At 33.7% G+C, this 27282-nt stretch overlaps 1 protein-coding gene across 3 annotated transcripts; it reads left to right on the top strand.

The window, feature by feature from the left end:
• LOC126814867 (lysophospholipid acyltransferase 2) lies at positions 1-25541 on the top strand. 3 transcript variants are annotated; one of them, XM_050540300.2, is made up of 12 exons: positions 1-221; positions 7440-7585; positions 9341-9511; positions 9852-9962; positions 10562-10706; positions 11082-11165; positions 13287-13380; positions 13691-13789; positions 15795-15898; positions 16290-16487; positions 19199-19350; positions 21728-25541. In XM_050540300.2, exons 1-12 carry the CDS (start codon positions 141-143, stop codon positions 21828-21830), a joined length of 1488 nt encoding a protein of 495 aa, XP_050396257.1. In that variant the 5' UTR covers positions 1-140; the 3' UTR covers positions 21831-25541. The 3 variants fall into 3 exon arrangements, with proteins under 3 accessions (XP_050396257.1, XP_050396264.1, XP_050396272.1); XM_050540307.2 differs by lacking the exon at positions 19199-19350 and adding an exon at positions 18330-18481; XM_050540315.2 differs by lacking the exon at positions 19199-19350.
• The last annotated feature ends 1741 nt before the right edge of the window (positions 25542-27282 follow it).

The raw sequence follows: 27282 nt of genomic DNA, 5'->3' as shown, positions 1-27282 counted from the left end.
TGGGATTAAACGAAAATGGTAAACGTGCAAGAGATAAAGTTGAAGAGATCTTAGATTTTTGGCATTATTAAAAGAAATGCGTTGAATCGCGAAGTGGAACGCAGTTTGAAGTTTTGAAGAACGTCTGATATATCATCAGAATGGTTCGTAGTGGTGAATTTTATGCTGGATCTCGCCTGTTAAGCCCACTTACAGAAGTGATTGGTTTGCCGATTGATCAGGTGAGAATACCAGGAATTATGAGAAAAGATTAATTAATTAATTAAAGATAGCACCTTAATTTGAAATTGAAGATTAAAATTGAAACTGTGGTCTACTTTCCGCTAATTAACGGATTGAAAATTCTTTTAACATGGACCGAAATTGGCAAAAACTAAGAGTAAAAGATCTTCAGTTTTACTTTATCGGCATGGTAATTAAAATTGGAAGTGGATAAACGACCGGAATTGGTTCCTTACGAAAATTTACTACGAAACCGGATATCGTCTCTGATTCGGTTCCTTACGAAAATTTACTACGAAACCAGATATTGTCTCTGATTGGCCAAACTAACCCTAACCCAAACCCTAAAAAAAGGAACCGTACCCGTGTTGTGGTCTCTTTCCGGTACTTTTTTACTTAAATGTTCTTCCACCAGAAGAATTTCTGGGTTATCTGGAACGTTAATTCCTCGCTTTCTTGCATTTTCTAATGTCCGCGTATCTCTTCGCCAATATGTCACTTTATTCTTAAATTAAAATTGTTTCATCACCTCTAAAAGTGAATTTAGAGTCGTAAATTTAGCACCAACAAGGATGCCTGTAGAGGCCTCCATATTGGAAAAGACCCCTAATAACCAGGTGATAAAATTGGCCAATCAGAGACGATATCCGGTTTCGTAGTACATGTAAATTTTCGTCAGGAACCGAATCCGGTCGTTTATCCACTTCCATTAAAATTTGACTTGAAGTAGCTAAGTCTCTAACTCAGTATCATCCAAAGTCTTCGATATTGAAAACACAAATTATTTGTCAATTTAAATCAACATTGATGTTGTAATCTTACCGGGAAAAGATGAGCTTCTGATCCAATATTTAAGACAAAATATACATTTTACATTTATACACGAATCGTGTACCATAATGCGTTTCAGCGCCATAACAAGGGACTTGAAGAACGAGGCTAGACATATTCCACAATTCATGTTAAACGGTGACGTCATATTCTTATCTGGAGAGCATGCACAATAAATAATATTGGTGTAGACTGGAATAACCAGATGCTAAAGATTGCCATTAGATTGAGACTTCTGGCATATTTCGCCGAACATAACTGATTTAAAATTAGAGTAAAAACGGAAACGATTGAATGTAAATCATACATTCATATTACATTATTATATGCATTGCGACCCATTTGTGCCAATTTCTAGGTCCCGAATATTAGCGGTTTAGCTCCTTTAAGTTATAAAAAATTTGAATTGGAATAGTACCAGTAGGCCTACATGTACTCTTACACAGAGTTTGAATAGCCAAGGGGTGACGATCCATGTGTCAGATATTATCTGAAGGATCTTAGCTATGAGAACGTAGCTAAAAACTGACGTGCTTGTTTGGGTGCCTTTGCTTTAGTTCCAAGTGGCAAACCCAGTTTCTTTATTAATTAATGCATGTAACATCTTAAAAATAAGTTAATTTTACACAATTATGACTAATTAAACTTTCAGAGGCCAATGTAGTGGCACAACTATAACCTAACTCCAAATGTTCATGTTGAAATTAATGAAGCGTTGTTTTTATCCAAAATACATTTGTACACCGCCATCGAAGTCCATTCATAGTTACGGTGCTTTAGACATGCCGTTCCTAGTAACATCTTAACGCCTCGATTTTAAATACGATGATTTATACCCGTTTCAGGTAGGATTATATGCTTAATTTTAGTTGGATGTGGCAGAAATATTTTAGATAATAATCGTTGTTTTGATGAAAAATATTGTCAATTTTGCTTACTGAGGTCCGATCTGATTCGCGTTGGGCATTGCTACATTGGAATATGGGACCATCTCTTATCTCGAAACACAGAGGGTTGAGAGATGAGGTTTGTTATCTATAGGATTTGTCAAATAATTTCAGATGATTAAATTATGAAAAAAAGTATAACAAAATGTCGTAGTACCTAACAGTTTTGTGACACCTTTGTAATAAATACCGAGAAGTGCTTTTCTTTACATATTTGGATGTAATGACATTTCACCGCATTAAAAAAATTTGTTACCGGTACTTAGATTTTAAAATTTATTTAATCGAAGAATATAACAGTATTTTAATATTATACTAATAACAACTAATGTACATGCTTTACCCTATTCATTGAAGAACTGAATGTGTCGATAAACAGTCAATAATATATTTTTCCGACACATTCTCCAACGATCCAAATTACCAATGATATATGTGTGACCAACATATACAGCAATTGGAGTTATGATTGGAATTGATGGATTTCAAACATAATTTGGTAACTATCAATACCTGTACCATACTTGATATATTTTTATTGGGTGATGCTTGTCCAGATGCAATGTCCTTTTCAGCTAAAGGGTCCAGTTTTAATGCTGCTGTTACTTCATCTAAAGCTTATGACAGATTTGAACTAAATTGAAAAAGTAGAACAAGGATTGTAATTAATTAGCTTTTTAAAATGATGTTCAAGTACTGTAGCTTTGGCCCATTTTGGGGACATTACAGCATATTTAAACATTTTTGGACTTAACGTTAGATATTTCAAATAAATTTCCAATAGATTTTGTTAAGATAATTGTCTCTTTGATTTAGTCCTGGAAATAACAATAACAATGTATACATGTATATTGTACATGGTCTTTGTTTTGTTGTAGGCATTTATAGTTTCACTAAGTGAAATCTGGCTTCAAATGTTATGAATTATTATTTAAAAATTTATTAACATGACAAGCCCATGGCTCCGATTTTAAGTAGATTAGAAAAACGCGGCCATTTAAGAGTAGATCTATAGTGATAAAATAGATACATGTGTACGATAATTGAGATTTAGTCTTGATTGCCACATACCGTGGCTAGGATAATACGTATTTTGTCAGAACTTCCAACACTCATAACTTCGCACAGAATAAAGTAATTTGACTTAAATTTTCACTATATTAATTTTTCATCATCTATTTTTGAACTATTATTACCGTAGTATTTTATCTGAATCTTAAATATATACAAGTAATGCTTCTTTAACCATTAGGCGATTTTTGTTTTAATATTTCAATTTATTCACCTCTTTTTTTATTTTTTACTAGACTCTAATCTGAGGCCAAAGTATTTTGGATTGAAGATATTTGAACTACATTTGTATATGTATATCATGTTCTTATGTTATTACCAATGATTTGATAAGATAAAAACTATATAAACTTCGTACAGTAGGCCCTACATATTTCTTTTATTTTCTAAATGACAATAGTGATAATTGCTGTCACTTGCTTTTTCTAGAACATTGATAGCGAAAATGTTTTACGGTGGGGGTTATTGGTTAATGAGGAAGTACCGGTAATTGTATCAAATTGTTCAGAATGTGTTATATAATCATCATTTAGTCTACATGTACTATAGACAATAGTTGATTTGATATCAAACTCTGTTAATCATAATGTTATCTCACATCCTCGTTAAACACTATAGTCTTGATTATCAAAGATTTTACATAATACATGTAGTAACGACTGACATATTTATATCAGAATTGACTATGGACCTTAAACTTAAACATACATTATGCAAGAGCTAAATTTGCCTATTGCAGGTGTTTTTTTAGGCCTGAAATGTTATACATGTATAAACTATTATTAATTAGACATATTAACATGAAAAGACCTTAATCAACTCTCGATGCCATCTTATATGTCTCATTTTACTGGATCGATTGTAACTTAAAATGCAATTTTAATAGATTTTAGTTAAAATTGCTTGCGCTCGCGCAGTGCACAATTCCGGTGAGGTCACATACGGTGTGAGCGTACACGCTTCGGAACTGAAAACTGTTGCCAGGTTGAACTAACCGTTACAATACCAAAGAGGGGGGTTTCATACGTTGTAACAATGTCTGCACATGGTCAGTCAATCGCAGAGAGATGAAATAAATACGTTTATTGCATGTTTTTTGTTTTGAAATTATCAGTTGGTTGGCCTTGAACTTGCATGTCGCTTTCGTGACCTTGGCATTTGATTTACTCGCAGGCTTCAATGGAAATAATGCGTAGGCCTATCGATAAACTAAATCGCTTGAATTTCGTAGTTTTATGGTATTTTGGATAACAGAAACTACTGAGAAATTGTCACAAACATGTGATATTTCTGACTCAAACGATTAATCTAGACTAAACTATTGTCAATTTTTAAAAGTATTTAATAACTTTTAAATTATTACACAAAATAACCAATGTTCCGGCGATGCCTAGATTTGAAATGTCAGTCCCATGGACCCTTTCAATAATAATTTGAAAATGCCAAAGTGCCACACTCCTTATTGGATAATGCCTATCTATTCCCAATATAAAATACCCTTGGCTCCTATAAATCATCATAACCCCAAAGCCATAAATACTGTGCATAGGTTTCCGGCGTGGTTCCCCCTTGTCAATGATGCGGGACGGAGGGCCTGACAAGGACAGCTGTCTAGTCCTTCGGATGAGACGAAAAACCAAGGTCCAGTGTATATATTGGAATGCACGTAAAAGATCCTCTGGCAGTTGGAATTCGATATAAAAGCAGGCGATAGTGCCGCTGCCAGGGTAAAATTTCCCTCATAGCACACTATGGCGTATGCCCGTCTTCATTAGCCCAGTATAGGAGCAGAACAGTAGGACGTTAAACCCCATTTCATTTTCATTTCATTTACTTTGCATATGGCGTATCTAGTATTATAGGACTGACAGGGTTTCGATTCCCCGGTTGTACGTCCAACCTCTTGGGTTTTCTCCGGGACCTCCGGTGTCCTCACACTACTAAAGACCCCTACGCCCAAGCAAATTATTGAAATAAAATTGAACCATGTGTTAGTCCCGAAAAGCCTCTCTCTCTCTCTCATTTTAAACAATTGTAGGCCTACAAAAATATTTTTTTAGACATTAGATATGAAGTGTGTTTAAATTTATTTTAGGACTTTTGGGGGGGGGGGGGGTCTTTTAATTATTTGAAAATAATATTATTTATACTTGAATCATGGTAATATATAAAACAGTAACAAAGAGTTTTGAGGTTTTTTTTTGTTCTTGGGGTTTTAATTTGGGGCGTCATCTAATTGCTTATATTGCCTTAAAGTGGGCCGCAGCTATATTTCCCAAATCCCATGCAATAAAAAAAAATGAATGAGAATTATTTTTGTGAATGATAGTATGTTTAAATTATACAACCAGGGCCATTGGCAATATTATCATCATTCCAAATATATCCATATGTCGCAATAGATCCCACAACGTAGCTCTAATCAATGTTTGTTAATGTCGTGATTTTAAGTTAGGAGAGGGTGACGGCTGTCCTAAATTAAAATTGATTTTAGTTAAAATTGTCCCTAAAATAGCTTTGTGAAACGCCACTATTTTAAGTTAAGATAGAATTTTAACTTACAATATTATTTTAGTGGATTTTATCTAAAATGCTTAAAATTGATTTGTGAAACGCATCTATCTTAAGTTAGGATGGAATTTTAGTTTAAGACGATTTTAAGGAGATTTAAATTTTTGTGAAACAGGGCCCCGATCTGCTGCTTGAGGCTAGGCCTAAAATTCAATCACAAATATCTCGGTTCAGTGTGGAGCAATTTTCAGCATATTCCCTTTAAATGTACATTATCTATAAGACTATATTGTCGACGCCCCTGTCCGTCCACAATTTGTTTGTGGACACTCTACAGGTCACAATTTTATCCGATTTTGATGAAACTTGAAACATAGGCCTATCTCCCAAAGATCTCGGTTCCTTTCGATATTGGCATGTATCGAACCATACATGTAACTTCATGGATTATAGCCCCTGATTGTATAAAAAAAATCACGTTTTTAGCTTGTGGACACTCTGGAGGTGACAATTTTCATCTGATTTTGATGAAACTTGAAATGCATGGTTATAACCCAAAGATCTTGGTTCCTTACGGTATTTGTGCATATGGGATTATAACTTCCTGAATTATGGCCCCTGATTGTACGAAAAATCCTGTTTTTAGCTTGTGGATACTCCTGAGGTCACAATTTTGATCCGATTTTGATGAAACATGAAACACATGTTTATTACTTTATAACCCAAATATCTTGGTTCCTGTCGATATTCATGTATATAGGATCGTAACTTCCTGAATTATGGCCCCTGATTGTACGATAAATCACGTTATTGGCTTGTGGTCCCTCTAGAGGTCACAATTTTTATCCTATTGAGAAAAACGTTTGAATATATCACCATTGCACCCTAATAATGGCTGAGTTCGACCATAACTGCCGGACAAAATTGCCGCTTCTCGTTCGCAAATAAAATATATGGTACATCAAGGTTGTGGGTGGACCCTCTAGAAGTCACAATTTTGATCCGATTTTGATGAAACTTGAAATATATCTTTATAACCCAAAGTTCTTGGTTCCTTTCAATATTCGTGCATATCATATCTTAACTTCCTGAATTATGGCCCTTGATTGTACGAAAAATCACTTTTTTTTTTTAGCTTGTTCTCTATCCATCTCTTGCAAAATGTGGGCGTATCTTGCCTGGCAGCTGCTGGTTAACTATTATAGTGAGAACTGCCAGCTCTTTATCTAATCTTCCATAATGCCCCTTTAAGGGGACAATAAATGTCCTACTCTGGGTTATTTATGCTTCTAATCTATGAATCTACATATATTTAAAATTTATTATGGTAACAATTGATTAATCTGTATACAGTTAGAAATATCAATATAATAATATAGTTTGAGTTGTATAATATATTCACAGTTTGAATATGTAGATCTTAATTACACAGCTTACTGAATAAACGAAAAGAGAGTAAAGTCTAAGTTCCACTCGACAATAACTAGTATCAGTATCTAATCTAAATAACACAATAAGTCTAAGTTCCACTCAACAATAACTAGTTTCGTTATCACTATAAATCAGATGAAATCACCCCTATTTGGGTCGATTTGATTTAGTGTACATGTGTAACACATCTATTACTCAACACCAACTCAAACCAAAATTTGAAATGACCCAATATATATGGCGTGCATGTAAAAGATATAGAGTAGACAGAAACACTTGCATTAAAGATATTTATTAAACAGATATGTTTTTGTCAAAATAATGGAAGCATTCTATTGTTGAAACTCTATATTTCAATCCGTTGTGTACAAAGGTACATACATGTACTACATAATATATGCTGATTTTGATATTACTTTATTTCAGGTGAATTTTGTAGTATGTCAGCTGGTAGCACTTGTATTAGCCTTTCCATTCCGTCTGGTATTATCACCTTCGACAACAAGTCTCACTGTGCGACATGTAGTCCAGGTCACGGTCGGCATGGCTCTCACTTTCTTCTGTTTTGGATAGTAAGTTACAAATTTATTAATACACTAAAAGCCATTAAGAACGTGGAGTTCTGGGTTTGAACCCAATATCAGTTCTCGGTATTGAACTTTGTTCGTGCAAACGCAACACTTGTCTTTTTTCACGATTTTAAGCAGTCCCATGTCAAATGTTTTGCACGTGCATGCCCTGCACTCTGGCCCTTTAAATACAGATCAAAATTTCAACATTCATCACTTAGGAAAAATGCCATGCCTTACACAAGAAAACAAGAACAGAGCTGTTGGCATGCTGGATCAGGGGGCTTCACAGGTAGCCGATCGACCCTGGCCTGGAGCGCCACCTGTAACAACCGCTGCTCAAGATCGCCACATCCCACTACAGCATCTGCACAGTGCGCAACAGGTTCCAGTCAGCTACTGCTATTGCCAGGGGAACTGTTGGAACACGGCAATGTCAGATCAGCCCTCAAACAGTCTGAAGGCGTCTAGCCAGGTTGACAAGAGACTTTCTGAACAATCACCATGTCCGTGTTATGGATTGGCCAGCTATGTCTACCTACATGAACCCGATCAAACACCTTTGAGAAGAACTCAAGCCGTGCCACTACGAACTATTGCAGAGTTGGCACAATCACCATGTCCGTGTTATGGATTGGCCAGCTATGTCTACCTACATGAACCCGATCAAACACCTTTGAGAAGAACTCAAGCCGTGCCACTACGAACTATTGCAGAGTTGGCACAGGCACTCCAAAATCATTAGCAAACAATCCCACAGCGTGTAGTGAGACATCTGTGCCAGTCCATGCCAAGGTGACTTCAGGCATGTGTAAGAGCTCAGGGTGGACATAACCTGATACTGACTTCAGCTGACCCCTGCTTTGTTTCATGGTTCTCTGATGTTTCGGTTTTGTGCATTTGTAGTGAATTCTTTCATGAAATTATCCACAGATGCTTGTTATCTCGATTTTTTCAATTCTTATGTACATTTGTTAAAAGTTGTTGTAGTAAATAAACATTGTGTTTTTAATACCTTTGAGTGTACATGCCCAATTGCACATGTCCAATCTATTGTTATTTTCACTCCTAGATTGACTTATCATCTTTCACTCTTCGATACAATTATTTCAAGCTTCACTCATGCATACAAAAGGGTATGCAAGTTAAACATTATACATACTGTCATTCTGTATCATTCAATAACCAACTACTGATAAAGACGTATTGGCAGACATATTCTACAAATATAGACCTACATATAGAATGGAAAGATTTGTGGCAAAAAGAGTTACATAATGGAAGGTTTCAATCGTCACATATTGTCTGTGTTATTTCAGTGTGTTATTCAACTTAATATGGACCACTTCAATGACCAATTTACACTACGTATTCATCAGAATTGTATGGCAATACACCATGGATTGGAGTGTTAGAGATCATAAGATCTGTCATTCGGTCAACTGCCGTGGTTTCAATTTCCAGCTTGTACGTGACAGAGAGTGGGGTTTGCTTGTCCATATTCGGGACTCCCACAGCTATAAACCATACATGTATGTTAGTCGTGAACTGACCTAGTTTGTGTCAAGTGGTCTTTAAAACCCATATCACACCATGAGTTACTCCCCTTACATCTTATGTTAAGACTGGTGAAATGATATATACATGTACTACCATGTGTAATCCTGAGAAACAAAATGCATGTGAATATTGCCATTGCTCTTCTTTCTTTTTCATTCAAATCTATCACTTGATAATCCTGTCTTCTTTCTTTTTCAGTCAAATCTATCACTTGATAATCCTGTCTTTTGTATGTTATTTATTGATGAAGTATGGAAGTAGGGACTGGATGCACAAAGCTGTATTTGTTTATAATATGTTATATTTATCGGCAACGCATATATGGCGTCAGATTTATGATTACGGTGGCTATACGTTGGATATTACGGGGTACGTATTACTTACAAAAAATGTCAAGGTGTTGTTTGGCCGAGTGGTGTGACACATGAACTTCAAACAATAATGTTTGAAGTCAGGGGTTGTGATTTTTCTCCCATGTTTGTAAGTTACACAGCAACGTTCAGGCGGATTATTTAGTCTTTACACTGATCAAGTGTCACTCCATGTTGACACATGATTTCTTGTCGATCGATATCAAGTTGAGTTATGGTTTGACTAGGTGGCCGTTAGTCTACTAAAACTTTAAACCTTTAAAATCAGTTTTACTTTAAAATCATTTAATAAAAGAGATTATATTCAGACTAGATGTCCAAACTCTTCTATATTTCAGGCCTCTAATGATCATGACCCAGAAAATGACGAGTATGGCATTTGCTTTACATGACGGAATTTATAAAGATAACAGTAAATTATCGGATGATCAAAAATCACAAGCTATCAGGTAAAAATATTATAACCACTAATTTCTATTATGTTACATCCGATTGGAAACAAGCTTCTACGATCACTAATCACAGGCTGATTTTACTATTCAAATACTTTATTTATGTTCAATATTTGTTGATTTCGTTGAATTATAAGATGGGAGCCTTAGTGGCCAAGTGAGTAAGGCACTGGCTCGCTAGCCCGAGATCGTCGGCCCACTTCCGACGTTGGCCGAGAAAGTTCAACAGGATTTTCCGACGTGGTTTCCCCTTGATTCGGGGATTGGAAAGTTCTCTAAAACCAAATAAAAAGTCTTTAAAATTTCCAGGAAAAACGTGTATAAACCATGTTCTATTATCAAAGCACGTTTTGTGGATATAGGGCTGTATAAGTGGGCATATTATTATTATTAATTGAGAGTTAATTCCATTACTCTGTCTATCAGATAAAGAGTTTTAAACCAATGAGAGAGTAGCTTTTATAGTCACCAGTAAAAATAATATTAGATAAAAGTTAAAATTTGAAGTTGCACTTAAGTTTTCATAGCTGACCTGGAGCTTTAAAATATGCAAATATTTTTGCATTGATAATTCAGAACAATATTTTTGCTTTCAGGAAGATGCCAAGTTTTTTGTCATTCTACAGTTATGTGTTTTATTTTCATGGTATAATGTGTGGACCAATGTGTTTTTTTTCTGATTTTATCAGCTTTATGGAAGGGAGAAACTTCTCTGAAGCTAAAATACCATTTACGGAAAATGTAAGTTGGTTTTACATGCATTCATACACTGACATCCACTCAAAAAAGGGATTTAAGTAAATTTTTTATGGTCGGCAATGTAATTCACTGAAAACAAGAAATAGCAGTCACACTTTGGGGTGTTATCATTAACTTTGCGCAGCCCTTAAAATTAGAACAAAGTTTTTCAATGTTTTTACAGAGTGTACATGTAAGTGATATTATTACATTATATTTATTGTGAAGGGGTAAATGTAATTGTTTCTACAGGTAGTAAGTAATAAGGGTATATTTATTTAATGTGAAGAGATTGTAAATCTTGTTTCTACAGCGTTTAAGTGTATTATAGTTATTGTTTATGTACATTGTAGTGATAGTAAACAATGTTATTTACAGGGTACAACCAATAATACTCTTACAACAAACAACGAAGATACTTGTAAAAAAACAACTTTAACTACTAAACATTATGGAATTGAGGTGAGTTCAAGTATTTAATTTGGGGGGCTGGATGGTCGAATGGTTAGCACGTGCGCGCTGTATCATAAAGTCTGTCCTTGAGTCAACTGGTGTGGTTTCGATTCCCCGGTTGTGCATAACAAGGAATAGGGTCGCTTATCCAACCTCATGTTGGTTTTTTTTCCGAGTCTTCCAGTTTCTTCCCACTGCTAAAGACCCCTATGCGCAAGCAAATTATTGAAATACAATTGAACCAGGTGTTAGTCCCGAAATGACCTAGTTTGTGTTGAGTGGATGTTAAACCTCAATTCTCTCACTCACAAGCATTTAAATCAATAATGGATAAGGGTGGCGAACCGAAGGGTCTTAATTTCAATTATATTTTGGAGAATAAAACTGTTCAATTTTGTGTGAAAAACCCTTAAAAAACCCTACCTTAGGGCCGAGGAACTAATTCAATATATGTGATACGCTTTCAAACAACTTAAGCCCGTCAATCTTCATCTGGAAATGGAGACAAGTGTCCCAAGCTGTATTATATGGTGTCTGGATTAAAACCGACTTATTTTATGAAAATAACGCGTAGGTGACATTTGCCGTTTGTTATCAAGTATAGAACATGCATCACACACTGTTATGACCTCTAAAGGAACAGTAATAGATTTATCAGGTCACCCAACAAAGAAAATTGACCCAAAATCTTAAAAGGGGTACTGTCTGGATAAACTTTTTTTTTTAGCTGAAATTCTCAGACACCATTCCTCTATAGTTTTACGCTTAAATTTCATACGTACACAGACTTTTATTCCTGAAGGTCCCTCTAATTCGTTTATCTGAGAGAGTCGTGCAGGGCTGCCGACAACCAGTATCGCAGCGCAATTTGCGATACATATTTTGTCCGTTGCTAATCAAAAATTAAAATCTAAAGTTTTTGATTCGCAGTAACTGCGAATCTTTAATATGCCTGTCATTTTGGATATTGACACAAGGATAATCCACATTTGAAGACTAGAAGGCTTTCTGAACACTTTCAACGTGTATAAAATGTTGAATAAAATTTTATAAACAAAACTGAATTCTCCGTGTGACATTTTTTTCTCGAACTACCCAGACACAATTCATTATACGGTACTATATAATACAGGGACATAACTCTATGATGAATAGGGACTATTAAACCGGAAATAGGGAATCAAGTAGTACCACTCACGTTGCGAGACATCAAGTAATTATATTATATTTATTTTGAAAGAAATAAAGCCAGTGTATCCCCGACGTATTGTAAATAAAATATAAAAAAATAAATATATGTTAACGTATTGTAAAATGATAAATCAAAGTAAAAATTCCCGTAAAATATCGCGTGTGTCTAGTTAATTGAGGTGCGCCCGATTGAACAAAAATAGCAATACACGATAAAAAGCAGACGAAATTGTTTTCTAACGAAGATTTCTAACGTAACAAAAAATAACAATTAAAATGATTGGGGCCTTGGAAGTCACTGTTAAGAATTGGATTCAGACATAAGACCTAACTAAATGTCTACATCACATTCACAAACTGTCACAAGTACTTGTGGCAGTGCTAAAAAAATCTAAGAATAGTAAGAATGGAATCTAATCATATTTGTTATGAACTAAAGTAATATCTTGTTATTTAGGTTTTTATGTTGAAACTGAAAAACTGCTAATCAATTTTTAAATTTGCTAATCAAATTTGGCAAAATTGGACTTTTTGATTAGCAGTTCTGCTAATCAACTGTGAAAAATTACCGATAGCCCTTGAGGTGTGATATTATCCTTGACAAGGCCACCTGCTTAAACTACAGGTAGTGGGTTTTCAATGGTTCTTTAGATTCCCTCCTACTTCTAAAGACCTCTGTGATAAAAGTTACTGAAAGCAATCTATATAGAAGGGACACTTACCGTCAGTGTTGTAGCCATTGCTAACTTTGGGCAATTCTCAGAACATTGTTCTTTGTCAATGATATTTTTTTTTGACCTTTGGTAACTTCATAAAATGATCATGGAACTTTATGAAACATGGACAGTGGCTTCAGTATGTATACATATACAAATCTTTATTGTAAGTGCCTGTTTTATTGCAGGTATATGATAATATTATGTTTTGATATAATTACAGAAAGCCACGTTAAAGACTTTATTAACTGCGGGTATATGTGGTATTTTAATGATATTTGTAGCACCTCACCTGTGTCCACCAGAAGGCCTTGTTTGTAAGTATTCAACTATTCTTAAAGGAGAACTTAACTATTGCAGATTTGTTATCGTTTTTTCTGTTCTCCCCTCCATCAACTGACATTGTCTGCTAATTGGCGCTGTCTTTGATCCAACTTTGTTATTGTGTATTACTTGGAGCTGTTTTATTTACAATGACTGACAGTTTCCTTCATATCATCAGTCTGTGGGTTAATTGTTTATATTAAAGGTGAAATATTTTGTATTTCAGGTAGTGCATTCTTGAAACTTTTATAATCATTCTTGTCTCTATCTTCTACTCTAAATTTGGGTTAATTTCTTTTTTAGCACCTTCATGGTATGAGATGAATTTTGTACAGAAAATGGGTTATTTATTAATTTGTTTGATGTTAGCCAAACAGAAATATTATTTCGCTTGGAAATTAGGTCAGTTACATTTCTTTTTGAATCTCACCTATTTACATTCAGATCCCAATATTGCAGAATAGATGACAAACATAGACTTTCATAACAAAATGGATTATTTTGATAACGTATTATTTTTGCCTGAATTGCTAATGCTAGCCAATCAGATATTTATTAAATTTTTGATAATCAAATTATATATTTCGCTTGAACTTCCAAGATCAACATCTTAATAAAGCCTAGAAAAGTTAATACTTATTACAGATAAAAATTCAAAGTCAAAGAGACGATGAAACCCCCACACTCGAAAAAGTAGGAGGGCGGAAGATTCCCCTGTAACAATGTGGTCCGGTTTGGATCTCAGTGATGCATCTAAGGGAGAGCAGGAACCAGTCCGTGTAGAGTAGATTGGTAAAGATAATCCCCCAGGAACAAACTAGATCAACACTGTGAATTTAAATCAGTATAATCTTCACCAAAACGCGTTTCGGGCTAATAGCCCTTCATCAGTTGGCAATTTGAACAATATGTAGAAATTTAATCCCTGTACTGGAATTATATTAAAAAATCAGTGATCAAATTAAATTTTTCTGCTAACTGCTTCCAGGATTCTTCATATAAGTCTGGAAGCAGTTAGCAGAAAAATTTAATTTGATCACTGATTTTTTAATATAATTCCAGTACAGGGATTAAATTTCTACATCTTTTAATTTTCAACATTTTTTAATCCCAGTATAGGGATTATTTTTTCAATTTTTTTCAATCTTTTAAATAATAATCCTAACCTAAGGATTATTTAATCCCAATTTATCTTAAGGCGCATGCGCCAAAAAATTTGTATATATACCACTAATCTGGGATTATTTTTTAATATTGTTCAAATTGTCAACTGATGAAGGGCTATTAGCCCAAAACGCGTTTTGGTGAAGATTATACTGATTTAAATTCACACAGTGTTGATCTAGTTTGTTCCTGGGGGATTATCTTTACTAACTTATTACAGATCATTCCAAATGGTGTTCGTCATGTTAAAAAAGGGGTGGTGGGTCCAAGTAGAGTTTATTTCGAGGTGGGCTAGTACTATTTTGGCAAAAAACTTGAAATTGTCTTTATACACCCACATTGAAATGTGATCGCATATTGTCGTCGCGCGCGTCCGTCGGTCTGTGGGTCTGGCATCCACAATTGATTGTGGACGCTCTAGAGACTAAAGTTAATATACGATTGACTTTAAATTTATACAGTGTTTACGGTCATGAGACGAAGAAGCCTATTGATTTTCACCAATTTTCGATTACTGCCAGAGTTATGGCCCTTGATCACTTTGAAAAATCTTGTGGATGCTCTCAAGACTAAAGTTAATATCTGATTGACTTTAAATTTATACACAGTATTTAAGGTCATCATTGATTTTCAGTGATTTACGATAATTACTGCCAGAGTTATGGCCCATGATCACATTGAAAAATCTTGTGGATGCTCTAGGGGCTAAAGTTAATCTGATTGACTTTAAATTTATACACAGTGTTTAAGATCATCAGATAAAGAAGCCTATTGATTTTCAACGATTTCTGATAATTACTGCCAGAGTTATGGTCCTTGATCACTTTGAAAATATCTTGTGGATGCTTTAGAGACCCTAGTTACCATCTGATTGATTTTATATTTATACACCGTGTTTACGCCTATATATAATCTTTTCCATTGACTTTAGATTGATACACAGAGTTTAAGGTCTTGAGACGAACAAGTTTATTGATTTTCAATGATTTTTGATAACTTAACAGCTAAATCCATGATATTCAATGTTTTGTATACTATACATCAGCATGGGCCAAACAAATTCTAATGATTTTCTGATAATTACTTAATGAGTTGTTACTCGTAATCAGATTTTAGTGTATTAAATGTTTCATTACCGACAAAAGTAAAAATATGCAACAACTCTTGTTGACTGCCTGGACGATTTAGCTGCTCTAGGCGTATGTTTCCTTGCCTGGCAACCTATCGTTAATTTATTTACTAGGAGAAGCTGTAAATAATGCTGCCGGTTTGGGTTTCCAAGGCTTTGATAAAGATGGTAAACCTAAATGGGATCTTGTTAATAATGTAGACATATGGGGAGTCGAGGTAAGTTATCTTTCTAAAGTCAAAGTAAAACTGTTCTGCATTTCATTTCGAAACGTGTTTTACCTTTGGATATAAACGATGGATGGGAATAATAGTAAATAATACAAATTAATGTGCTCTGGTTTTTAGTGAAATTCTTTGGCTTGCTACACAATTGTTGTTTATTCACAAGCTTATATTTGGTTTTGAAGAATGGTTTAAAATTGTGAATGTTTATGGCTACCCTTGTAAGTCTAACCATAAGTTAATTTCAAAATGACTGAAGTATCATATTGATTAGGTGTTAAACCCCATTTCTCATAATTATTTTCTTCATGTTTTAGTTTTATTTGATTTATTGAATTACATATAATTTTCATAAAGGTCTAAAGAATATTTTTGTTTGTTTCAGTTTTGTAATAGTTTAAAATTAAATCTAGATGCATGGAATAAAACTACGTTAATATGGTTGCGTAGAGTTGTGTATGACAGGGTACCTAAGTTTAAAGTTTACGCTGTATTTGCCTGCAGCGCAACCTGGCATGGTTTTTATCCAGGGTATTATCTAACCTTTGCTACAGGGATGCTTTTAACATTTGCTGCTAGAATGGTAAGTACTTCTTCTTTCATTCCAACTAATTTGATGTCTCTATCACCCTGAACTAATGATTTGATGTCTCATTTACTCTGAACTAATTTGATGTCACATTTACTCTGAACTAATTGGTTGTACAGATCTAATTATTTGTCTTATTTATTCTGATCTAATTATTTGTCTTATTTATTCTGATCTAATTTGTTGTCTCATTTATTCTGATCGAATTTGTTGTCTCATTTATTCTGATCTAATTTGTTGTCTCATTTATTCTGTTCTAATTTGTTGTCCCTTTCACTCTGTATAAATTCAATGTTACTTTTCTTCTGAACTAATTTGATGTCTCCTTTCATAGAGGAAAATAGTATTCCCCCTACACCTCTCCCCTAAAAGTTTTGTTTCCTGCATCAAAAGTTTTCACTTCATTACCGTGCAGTGTTATGCCATATTTGCTCATGGATTTATGAAGTTGAGCACTTGCATCATTAGGATGTTTATTTTGTAATCAATGATGTCTCTTGTTTGAAACACAGATTGGTCCAAAAAGAAACTTTGAGAGATTTTAAGCATCTGCATAGTATGTCTAGCCGTTTGTATGATATAAGATACCAAGGCCTCATATATACAAATTGGTAGTGCATGTAAAAGAAACCAAGATAGTTAGATATCGAAGAAGAGTAGATGGAAACAAGGTGGCTAATTCTGATTAGTAGACCCAGAATTAACTCACATTAGGTCTTACTCTATAACTGAGATCACTGGAAGAAATGATGACTTAGGGTATAATTGAGATGCATTATACATTTGAATATTCATTGTTCAACCAGATAAGACATGGTGTGCTAAAGTCTTAAGTTCAGATGTGTGACAGTGTTAGAAATTATGTAATGACAAAATGGAGGAGTTTGAGTAGAAAACAATAATTTCGGACCCCCATAACATTATCTGGATCATGGAGCTATAATCTTTTCTTACTCTTTGGGTCGGAATTAAAAAGTTACTGAAATTTCTGAACAACATACCAATATGACATCATTAACCATTCTGAATTTACAGTATTAATATTAAGTGAAACAGAATTGAGTTCCGACCCAGTTCTTCCAGTCTCGAAAACAAATGTGGTGTGAACAGAATTGTGACCTTTCAGCTATTGTGATTTGTCTTGTCATGTTTACCTGATTGACACATTTCCAGGAACAAAGAAAATTCAAATTATGGAACTGTCAATCAAGTATCCCCACCAATTTCTGATTCAGATATTTCTGATTTTTATTTTGGCTTGTTTGTTCCACTTCTTCATACTGGAGTGACCAACAGAATAAGCTGAACATAAAAAACATCTGGGAATGTCCGATTGTCAGTCTTGAATTAACAGAATTGCAATGAAGTGACACAGAATTCAATCCTGTTCTGTCAGTCCCCTCAACAGAGGTGATGTGAGTAGAATCGTGACATTTAAACACAACAAATATGTTTCAGCTGACATGGTTGGTTGACATATTTTCTTATGCAGTTGGCACATGCGTTGTAGTACAAAATCATCTTTTTCACTATTTTGGAGATTGAGAGAATTCAATTCCAGAAAGTTAATCAAGTGTCCCCTGTATCTTAATGGAGGGACCAACAGAAAAAGTTGATTAAGAATAGCATCTGGTGTTGTTATATCTTACTGGAGTGACCAACTGAAGAAACAGGATGAATACAACATTTGGTGTTATTTGTATCTTTATCCATTAAAATGCTTTTATGTTAGTAACCTATCCTTAAGAATCCCCTCCGATATAGCTAACCAACAACAAATATCCCTGGCAAAATCAACCCATATGGAGTTGACGGGCCCTTCCTTTCTTGTTTCAGGTTCGCCGAAAAATTCGTCCACTAACATTGTCTTCAACTACTAACAAATTTATCTACGATTGTATTACATTTATCTTTACGAGACTTGCACTAGCATGGCTCGCTGCACCTTTCGTAATACTTGAATTTCGTCTGGCCATTCTTCTCTACAGGTGAGTATTGAAGCCTAAACATGTTCACAGATAAAGAGTGGACAGTTACAGGATTGCTTTTACGTAAAATCTGCAGGCGTTCAAAAGCGGAAAAATCGCAAAATTTCATTCACCAAAATATAAACTTGGGGAGTTGGCTCTTTTAGGAATAAGATGGAACACTATTGCCATAAAAGTTTCAAAAACATGTTTTGCGAAGTTGTCTTTCTCATAACATATTGACTTTTAAATCTCGATACAGGACTGAGTTCTCTGAAATTATTCTTAAAAAGTAGTTGGATTAATTTAAACTTGCCAATTTCAAATTGTTAACTGCTGAAATATGACAAGCCCCAGTCTGTATTTTGGTGTTTTAAAGCACACAGAATTTTTATTTGTAACCATGATTGAAATAAGACGAACATTTTCAATGAAAAAGAGTTTTTGGTTTCAGCTCCCTAACATCCCTCTTAAATTATATACACATGTAATTCTGTATTTTATATCATCTAACATCTGTGTGTTATTACATTGAGATTTTATTGTCTTCAATGAACGCAGACAGAGTTTTTGTATGTTTTTAGCCAAGGTTCTTAATAAATAAATTAAGAACCATGTGTTAAGTTCAGTGTTAGATTTAAGGCCTATCTTGTGACTGCATCTCTCCATCTGTGTCATGGTTGCTTCTAAAGTCTTATACAATTTTTATTCTGTATCTTTCATTTTATTCTTTTTTAGATTAGACGTAAAATCCGACCTTTGTTTCAAGCGACAGCAAGCCTAGCCTATTTTTACGATTGTATTACGTTTACTTTCGTACGTTTGGCGAATCCATGGATGTGTGCGCCCTTTTTAATGCTTGAATTAATGCCAGCCATTCAGCTTTACAAGTAAGAGACATTGTCTGCCTATATTGGATGTAGAGTGATATCCCTTTGGTCTAGGCATGTTGTTAGTCTTGAGTTATCTTTTCTTATTTTTTCGTTTCAGATTTTTTTACTTTATTTTTTGTCTGCATTTTCTATTCCCTTTTTGTTATCTTTGTTTTGGTGTTTTATTTCTTCGCTACCCGTTATACCTATTTGATTTAGGCCTAAATAAAGCATTGAAGTATGTTGATCTGATGCATTATTTTGATTAGTGATCGTACAACAAATCATGTGTTCCTCTTTTTCTGGGGCTCTATGTCCATTTTCACCTTGAGTGAACCCCGCCCCTTTTCCTTGATCAATTATTCAACAAAAATTCTTTTCTTATAATATAACAATGATTGGGTGACATTTCCTTCTTCCCGTGATATGTTCAATATGTTACAAACACGCGTCCATGCATGAAATTATTTAGCCAATCAATAAGTTAGTGTAGTTGCGAATAGCAATTGTTAGTAGTTCTAAAAACTACTTTTTTCTGTTCATCATAATTCAGTTTATTGTTGTTAGATGTAGTGTGAGGCACTACAGTGTAGTGTGATAAAAAAAAAGTCCCTCATAATTGTAATGCTCTTTCCGATACAGGAATAAACACCATGTTAGATTTTGTGGTAAATTGGATCTAGTAGTACTAGAAGTAGTGAATGTAATTTTATATTAGCTACTCTTTGTCACTGCGAACCAAAGTTCATCATTCTTCGGTCATGGAAGTAAAATTATAATCAAAGCAAAGTTTTGATGATTTTAAAGAAAACTATTCAATCTCAAATGGCAAAACAAATTAGATCAACCCAATTCAACACTTTATTTTGTCCTAAGCCAAAGTTCATTTATTATTATTTGAAATATTTAAGGGGTTTTGAAAAGTTAAATGTACCGGTATGAATAAGTTAACTTTGCTTTAAAAATGAGTTTTAAAGATACATTATATAAGATTTAGATAAGGAGCTGGCTGTTCTTGCTATAATAGTTCAAATATAGATAATGCAAAAGGACTATATATATTCTGAGCCAAGTTATCACTGTTTGTAGTTTTGACAAGACGTGTATTGATTGTGCATTATTGTAACCACGGTACTGGTATTTACGAGGCTTAGCCTCGCTTCCCCATTTTTAAATTAAATTATTAAATGGGCGAATCATTCTAATCTAGTTAAAATCTTAAGTATCCAATGGCATCGCTAATTAGATTATGGTCTTAATGTCTAATTAATAATTTATATAACATTTAAGGCCCAAAGAAAGACCTGCAAATTTAGCTCTTGAATAATGTATCTTTAATGAACTGGATTGTAGTTATAGCTAGTGGTCACAGGTCATATTGACAGAAGATTTTCATATTTGAATCAAAGTACTATTAATATTTTGAATTCAATTTAGATGATTGATTTATGCACTGTATTTTATTGCTTTTCAGATTTCTAGAAATAGTGAATCTTTAAAATGTATATATTTTATATCTATTTCTGAATATTTCTTGATCCAGATGATCAAATTTTATATAATTTACATTTAATACCAAAAGAATCTGTTCAAATAGCTCTAAAAAAAACTATTTAAATGTAAAAGCAGTAGCAGTAGATTTTGTTTGTGACATTGTTACGTCTAATAAGACAATAAATCTATAATATTGTATTTAAAATAATCTATCAATATCCCAAATGCCTCAAATTATCGAAAATATAAATATTGGTCTTATAACAGCAACATATTTTGCTCATGTAAAACAAAGGATTGCCAAATTGAAAATAATTCCTTTTCATTTGACCATTTCATGATTATGCCACCTAACAATTTCAATCCCTTCTAACTCTGTATTTATAGCCCTCACTTTATATATTTTTTTTATTAACTATCTTATTGTCTATTTATTATACAGCTACACAGTTCTATGTATTTCTTGTTGCATAATTGATGTTGAACCATAATTTAATTACTATGTTTTTAATATATTTATTAAATAAAACCGTATGGTCACATGGCATGCCAATAGGGGTTGAGAGAGTAATTCCCATTGTAAAACTCATTAGGCTTACCGTAATCCTGAAATGGTCTATTAAGACAGTCTTTAATAAAATTTAATCATTTTCAATAGTTCTGTTGACCGTCTAATCTAATTCTAATGTGTATATTTTGTTTAAGGTGATGTACATTCTTATTATGGAACTTGACCATGGTCAGAACTTTATGTTTTCAGCTCTTTTACTGTGAAAATCTAAAATTTTAATTCTTGAAAATAATTTTCCAAATTATCCTCCGTCATTTTGTTTATATTATTTTTGTATTTTTTTTTATTAAAGATAACATGTTCAGGGTTATTTCCGTTGTATATTTTCAGCTCTCTCTATTGGTATTTGCATATAATGGCCATGGTGGCACTAGTTGTACTTCCTTTTTACCATCCACCTAAACCAAAGACAGAGGAGAAGAAAACCCAGTGATCACAGCTAGTCATAGATTGTATATACTGTTATATTCTATAATTTCATTATCTTCATAGATCTCTATTAAGTTTATGCAGTTAACTCCCCTGATTGTGAATGTCACAGGAGTTAGCTCCCTTTATAGATGTGACGTTGATGGAAGTTTGCCTTTTTACAATGACTTTTATTGGTGTTAGTGAACACTAATGGGAAGTAGCTCCCATTTTTCAGGCATTTAAAGGGAAAGTCTCTATCAGCTTTGATATATTAATTGAAAGTAGGCAAACAAATAATTTACTAACATCTGTGAATTCTTTGTTTTTATGGTTTTGATATGAACTATTTCCTCTATAGTTTTTAGTGCATGGTCCTTGTATGAACTGTTTCCCCTATAACTTTTAGTGCATGGTCCTGATATGAACTTTTTCCTTTGTAGATTTTAGTGAATGGTGCTGATATGAACTTTCCCCCCTATAGATGTTAGTGAATATGAACTGTTTCTTCTGGAAATTTAATGAATGGTTCTGATATGAACTGTTTTCCCCCTATAGATTTTATCGAATTGTCCTAATATGAATTGTTTCCCCTGTAAATTTTAGTGAATGGTAATGATATGAACTGTTTCCCCTGTAGATTTTAGTGAATGGTCCTGATATGAACTGTTTTATGGATTCCTATGCATCCTTCTTTAAGTCTGTGGTTGATTGTAGTGGATCAGAGCCGATCCTTATCTATGTACATTTTCAATTCCACCAGTGATAAGTAATTTATTTTCTAGTCAAGGGTTGAAATCTAATTTATTATATGGATGTATAATGTAGGATGCTGAAATCCAAGATGAAATATACAGAACCCAATAAAGCAAAAGTATTGATAGCAAATAAAAAAAAATCTAATGTGACCTGTTTCCTACAGTTATGTCACTTTAAGCCTAGTGGTACCTCATTCTGTATCCACAGACCAAAGCCAAGGAACTAGTCAGAGCTTAAAACCGAATCAGAATTCATTTAGTCCAGATCATTCCAGCCCAAATTATCTTGGCAACTGATCGGCATATGATGGCCTTTGTTGTGTACATGTATATGGTAACTTTTATACACAAAGTGGAGAATTTTGGCTGGAACAGTCAAGACTGTGTAATTAGGGCTATTGAGGAAATGATGGAGACTTCCCCTTTAATTTATGAAGACAATTGATTTGTCAAACAATTATTATTGATTCAAACTGAATGGTTTCATGCCCCCCCCCCACCACAACACATACACACACTTCAGAAATGAATAATTAATACAGTTAAAATTTTAGTAGAGTACTATGAATTTTGTTAGCTGTATATGGTGAGTGATATTCATAACCAGCTACCAGACCACCAATACCTACCTATAGCTATGGAAATAGAGTGATAAGTTCAGCTTTGATTTCAGAAACCAGAGCTATTTGGTAGAGGGTAGATATCTCTAGTACAGCCAAGTTTTGGGGCTAATGAAACATTGAAATTGCATGTGTGCCCTTATTTTTAACTAGAAAACTTTAATTTATATTCAGACTGATGACTTTCTTAACACCAAATCAGAGTTTGGGACCAGAGCTGGATCTCAATTATGGGTCTCTTTTGTTATTCTATTTATTTTGTTATTTGGAGTGAATTTATGGAAAGCAAACCAGACAAATTTCTGATATATCAGATCATACCAGTCTGAAACTGGTTTTGGCTTAAAATTTTTGAGAAGGGTTTGGAACTGGTACCAAAGCACAATGGAGATGGATTAGTAGGTATTATTACTTACCTATGGCAGATAGTAATAGTTCCAGTCAACTTTTTTTTAATCTTATTGTTAGCCCTTTTGGTTTATTTACCATTTATTTATCATGAAACTACAAACCAGTTTCTTTGTAATAAAGTTTGAGTTAATTTCTATGTTAATGTCCCACTGCAGCTGCAATTGGCTATAGATATATATATATATATAGCTATTTTCCCAATTTAAGGTTTTTACGGCAAGAATTATTTTTGCAAATATGACTACATGTATTTTTAGTGTTGTCTAATTTTGTAATCTGATTTCCAATGAGACATTTAAAATAAAAGTATTAAGGACTGTTGATATAGAGCTGAAATGCTTAACATACAGCAAGTACAACCATATAACCTCAGAATAGAAAGCATTTAGCCCTTTGAGAGCCATGCTATCAATTTTACCGACAGACCCATCATTGTTAATGATAAATCTACCCATTTTACAACAAATGTTATGCAAATTACGTGCAATTATTTGCATACTTTTTAATCCATATACGTATAAGCGGTTTGTTTATTTATTATTTTTTAAAATAAAATATGCCTCTTCTCTGATATTAACATAAAAATACTCAATTTATTTTACCAACATTGTTTAAAGGGGTACAGCTGTTCATTAGAAACAAGTTTTAGAAACATTATAGTTGTGGAATGGTTACAAAAGTATATTTGTAAGTTACCGGTACATTTATGTACCTTTTATGAAAATTTGAATTTAGTACATGTATACTAAATCATGTGTTATTGCTGTTTGTATATTTATTTGTTACCTTGGTTGTGTGTTTAGTGAGTTGTGATTTTTGAACATTTTTTTAAAAAAATTCTATGAATTTAACATAATAGAAAAGCGAGGCCTGGTCAGATAAGGAGTGGATCAATGTTCCCAAATTCATAACCTGAACTCATATTATGAGCCCATCCATGAATCTGGGTGTCAGATATTACTGCTGCTCCGAAATTCGTTCACAGGGTTTAGGGTTTAACTAGTTCCATTTTGATTGATTTCTTGTGGCTCTTCTTAGAAAATAAAAATACACGCCAAAATATATGCAGCGGAATACTTACGCCAGAAAGTTCTTTGTATACTAGTAGACTAATTTAGTTACTCACTTTGTTCTTGTATATAATGTGGACCTACAGTATATTGTTGTCACATCTGTCCCTCGTCGACTTGTCTGTCCACAATATCTTGTGAACAATATACATGTATAGCCTGACATACCTTTTTCATCCTAATCTTCACATCCTGTACATTCACATTTTGATTTTAAAATTTTGTGAAAGAATCCTTAATGGATATATTTTTTTTTTTTTTTTAAAACTGATCCTGCAGGATTTGATATCAATCATTTTATAGCTATCATGAACGACTTTGCTGCAGGTGGACGTATTAGGGAACCTTGACAAGCGTGTGTCTATGTTTATTCTTTGAGATGTATGTGGCAATCTAGCTTCTGTCTTTAATTGGACTGGCTCTCACAACAATATTATTGCTCTACACTATAGTGAATGCATTTAAAAGTGAGGCAGAGATATTCAGACCACAAATGTTAGGTAAACTCGCCCAGAACAAATATCCGGCGCAATAGAATGAACTATTGATATTAATAATTAAATATTATTTTATTTATTGTGTATGATTGCATATATATATATTTATGATTAAATTTCACAATTTACACATATTGGATGCATCAATAGCTCATAGTGAAGCCCTTGTTTAGAAATTGTCTCACTATAACAATTGTTGTATGCGAACCATTGTGTATAATATAAAGATGTTACTATATAACATGGATGTAACAGAGATCCAACATCTGTGCTATAGTGAAGGCCTAGTAATAGTGATATACAATAGCCTCACTATAACATAGGTGTATATAGTGAAGCGTACTTGTGTAATGACACCATAATAAACATTTTAAATTTGATATTATTTCCTCTTTTTTATTTTATTTGTCAATTTTTTATATTTAAATATTACAATTAAATGTGAAGAATAGGCAAGGACTATAACCTGATGAGTTGTTTCCTATAAGCCTGCCAAGAAGTTACCCAAAGATTATGTTACTTTTAATTTAAATTTTATTTTCAACTACATGTATTGTAACTATATGTAATCACTTAAAAGATTATTTTTTTTTTCAAATTGTTCACTTCATAATAAAGATATAATAAAATAATTCTCAGAGCCAATTAAAAAGTTGCCTCTTAATAAAATGTATTTATAGCTGGGCCCTTATTCACGAAAACTTAAACTAAGTTACAACCGAAATTTTAAGAAATACTGCAACTTCATTGGATATATGCAAATTGATTTTACTGGTCAGCCAATCGAATTGCAATATTTCTTAAAATTTCGATTGTATCTTAGTTTAAGTTTTCGTGAATAAGGGCCCTGGAAGTAAAATAAAGGGAGCAAAAGTTATTCGATTTAGAGTATTTTCAAAAAATGTACTCCCAGAGTTACTTTCCCTGGCTTATTTGGTTAAAGGAAGTTGAGTTCTTGACCAATTTTCACAAAATTTAGATTGTAAATCTCAAACAGTGAGAACGTTAGATAACAAATCTTATCTCTCAACCCTCAGTGTTTCGAGATAGGAGTTGATGCTATTAACTTCAACGTAGCACATGCGGGGGCGATTCGCACCCGGCATTTGTAAACAAAATTGACAATATTTTTAATCAAAACAACGATTGATTATTGTTATTAATAATATTTCTGTCACACCCAACTACAATTAATCATATAATCCTACCTGAAATGGGTACAAATCGTCGTTTTTAAAATCGAGGCGTTAAGCCATTACTAAGACCGCCATTTTTTTAAACGATACGCTGTCATCATGAAGGCGGGGCTAAATATAAGGCTTTTATAAAAGCCAATCAAAAGGGCAATCTAAAGCACTGTAACTATGAATGGATTTCGAGGGCGGTGAATGTCAGACAAAAACAACGCTTCATTAATTTAAACGCGAATATTGGCCTCTGTAAGTTTAATTAATCATAATAGCATAAACTTATCTTATTTTAAAGATGTTACATGCATTAATAAAGAAATTGAGTTTGCCACTTGGAACTAAAGGCATCCAATCGTAGCTAAAACAAACATCAGTATATCTCAACGTTTTTAGCTACGTTCTCGTAGCTATAAGAACGTATACTATGGACCAGGAATCAAGCTTGGGCTCATCGCATATCAAAAATGGCCAAGTCGTCCTCAATTGTCCAAGAAACAAACATGCCAATTTGCATATCGATTGTACTTGAATTGGCGAACCCCAGGCTTTTTCAAATAGCATCGCCCTCAAGGAGAAGAAAAACAAAACGCTTTGTATTTGATAACTGAATGACCGCGATCTATATTATTTGAAATATTAACCTGATACTGACACAAGTATTAGTAAACATCAGTCCCGTTTGCGCTTGGCCGCGATAAGCCTGCCGTTCTCGGCACGGTACCAGGCCGCGATAAATTTTAAGAAATTGACCCGTTATTACTCTGAAATAACCGGTCTCGGAACCTTGCCAGGCACGCTAAATGTGGAACTCTTCACAGATAAGTTAGTTTCAGACCCTATGCAAATTACGCGAATGAAAACAATTATGGCGGTTGATTTAGTTTAGGCAGCCATTTTGACTGAACTGATGATAAACCTGTCAAGGTTCGCG

The sequence above is a fragment of the Patella vulgata genome, chromosome 1 (assembly GCF_932274485.2).
Source record: "Patella vulgata chromosome 1, xgPatVulg1.2, whole genome shotgun sequence".
Taxonomy (NCBI): domain Eukaryota; kingdom Metazoa; phylum Mollusca; class Gastropoda; family Patellidae; genus Patella; species Patella vulgata.
Note: the sequence above shows the minus strand (reverse complement) of the source record. Positions and strands in the feature narration are given on the sequence as shown.

Bases quoted from the DNA above. Each gene is read 5' to 3' on its own strand.
- LOC126814867 (XM_050540300.2), top strand. From the start codon at position 141: ATGGTTCGTAGTGGTGAATTTTATGCTGGATCTCGCCTGTTAAGCCCA. The intron at 9,512-9,851 runs GTACGTATTACT...TCTATATTTCAG, and splicing joins TATACGTTGGATATTACGGG to GCCTCTAATGATCATGACCC. The intron at 11,166-13,286 runs GTGAGTTCAAGT...ATATAATTACAG, and splicing joins CTAAACATTATGGAATTGAG to AAAGCCACGTTAAAGACTTT.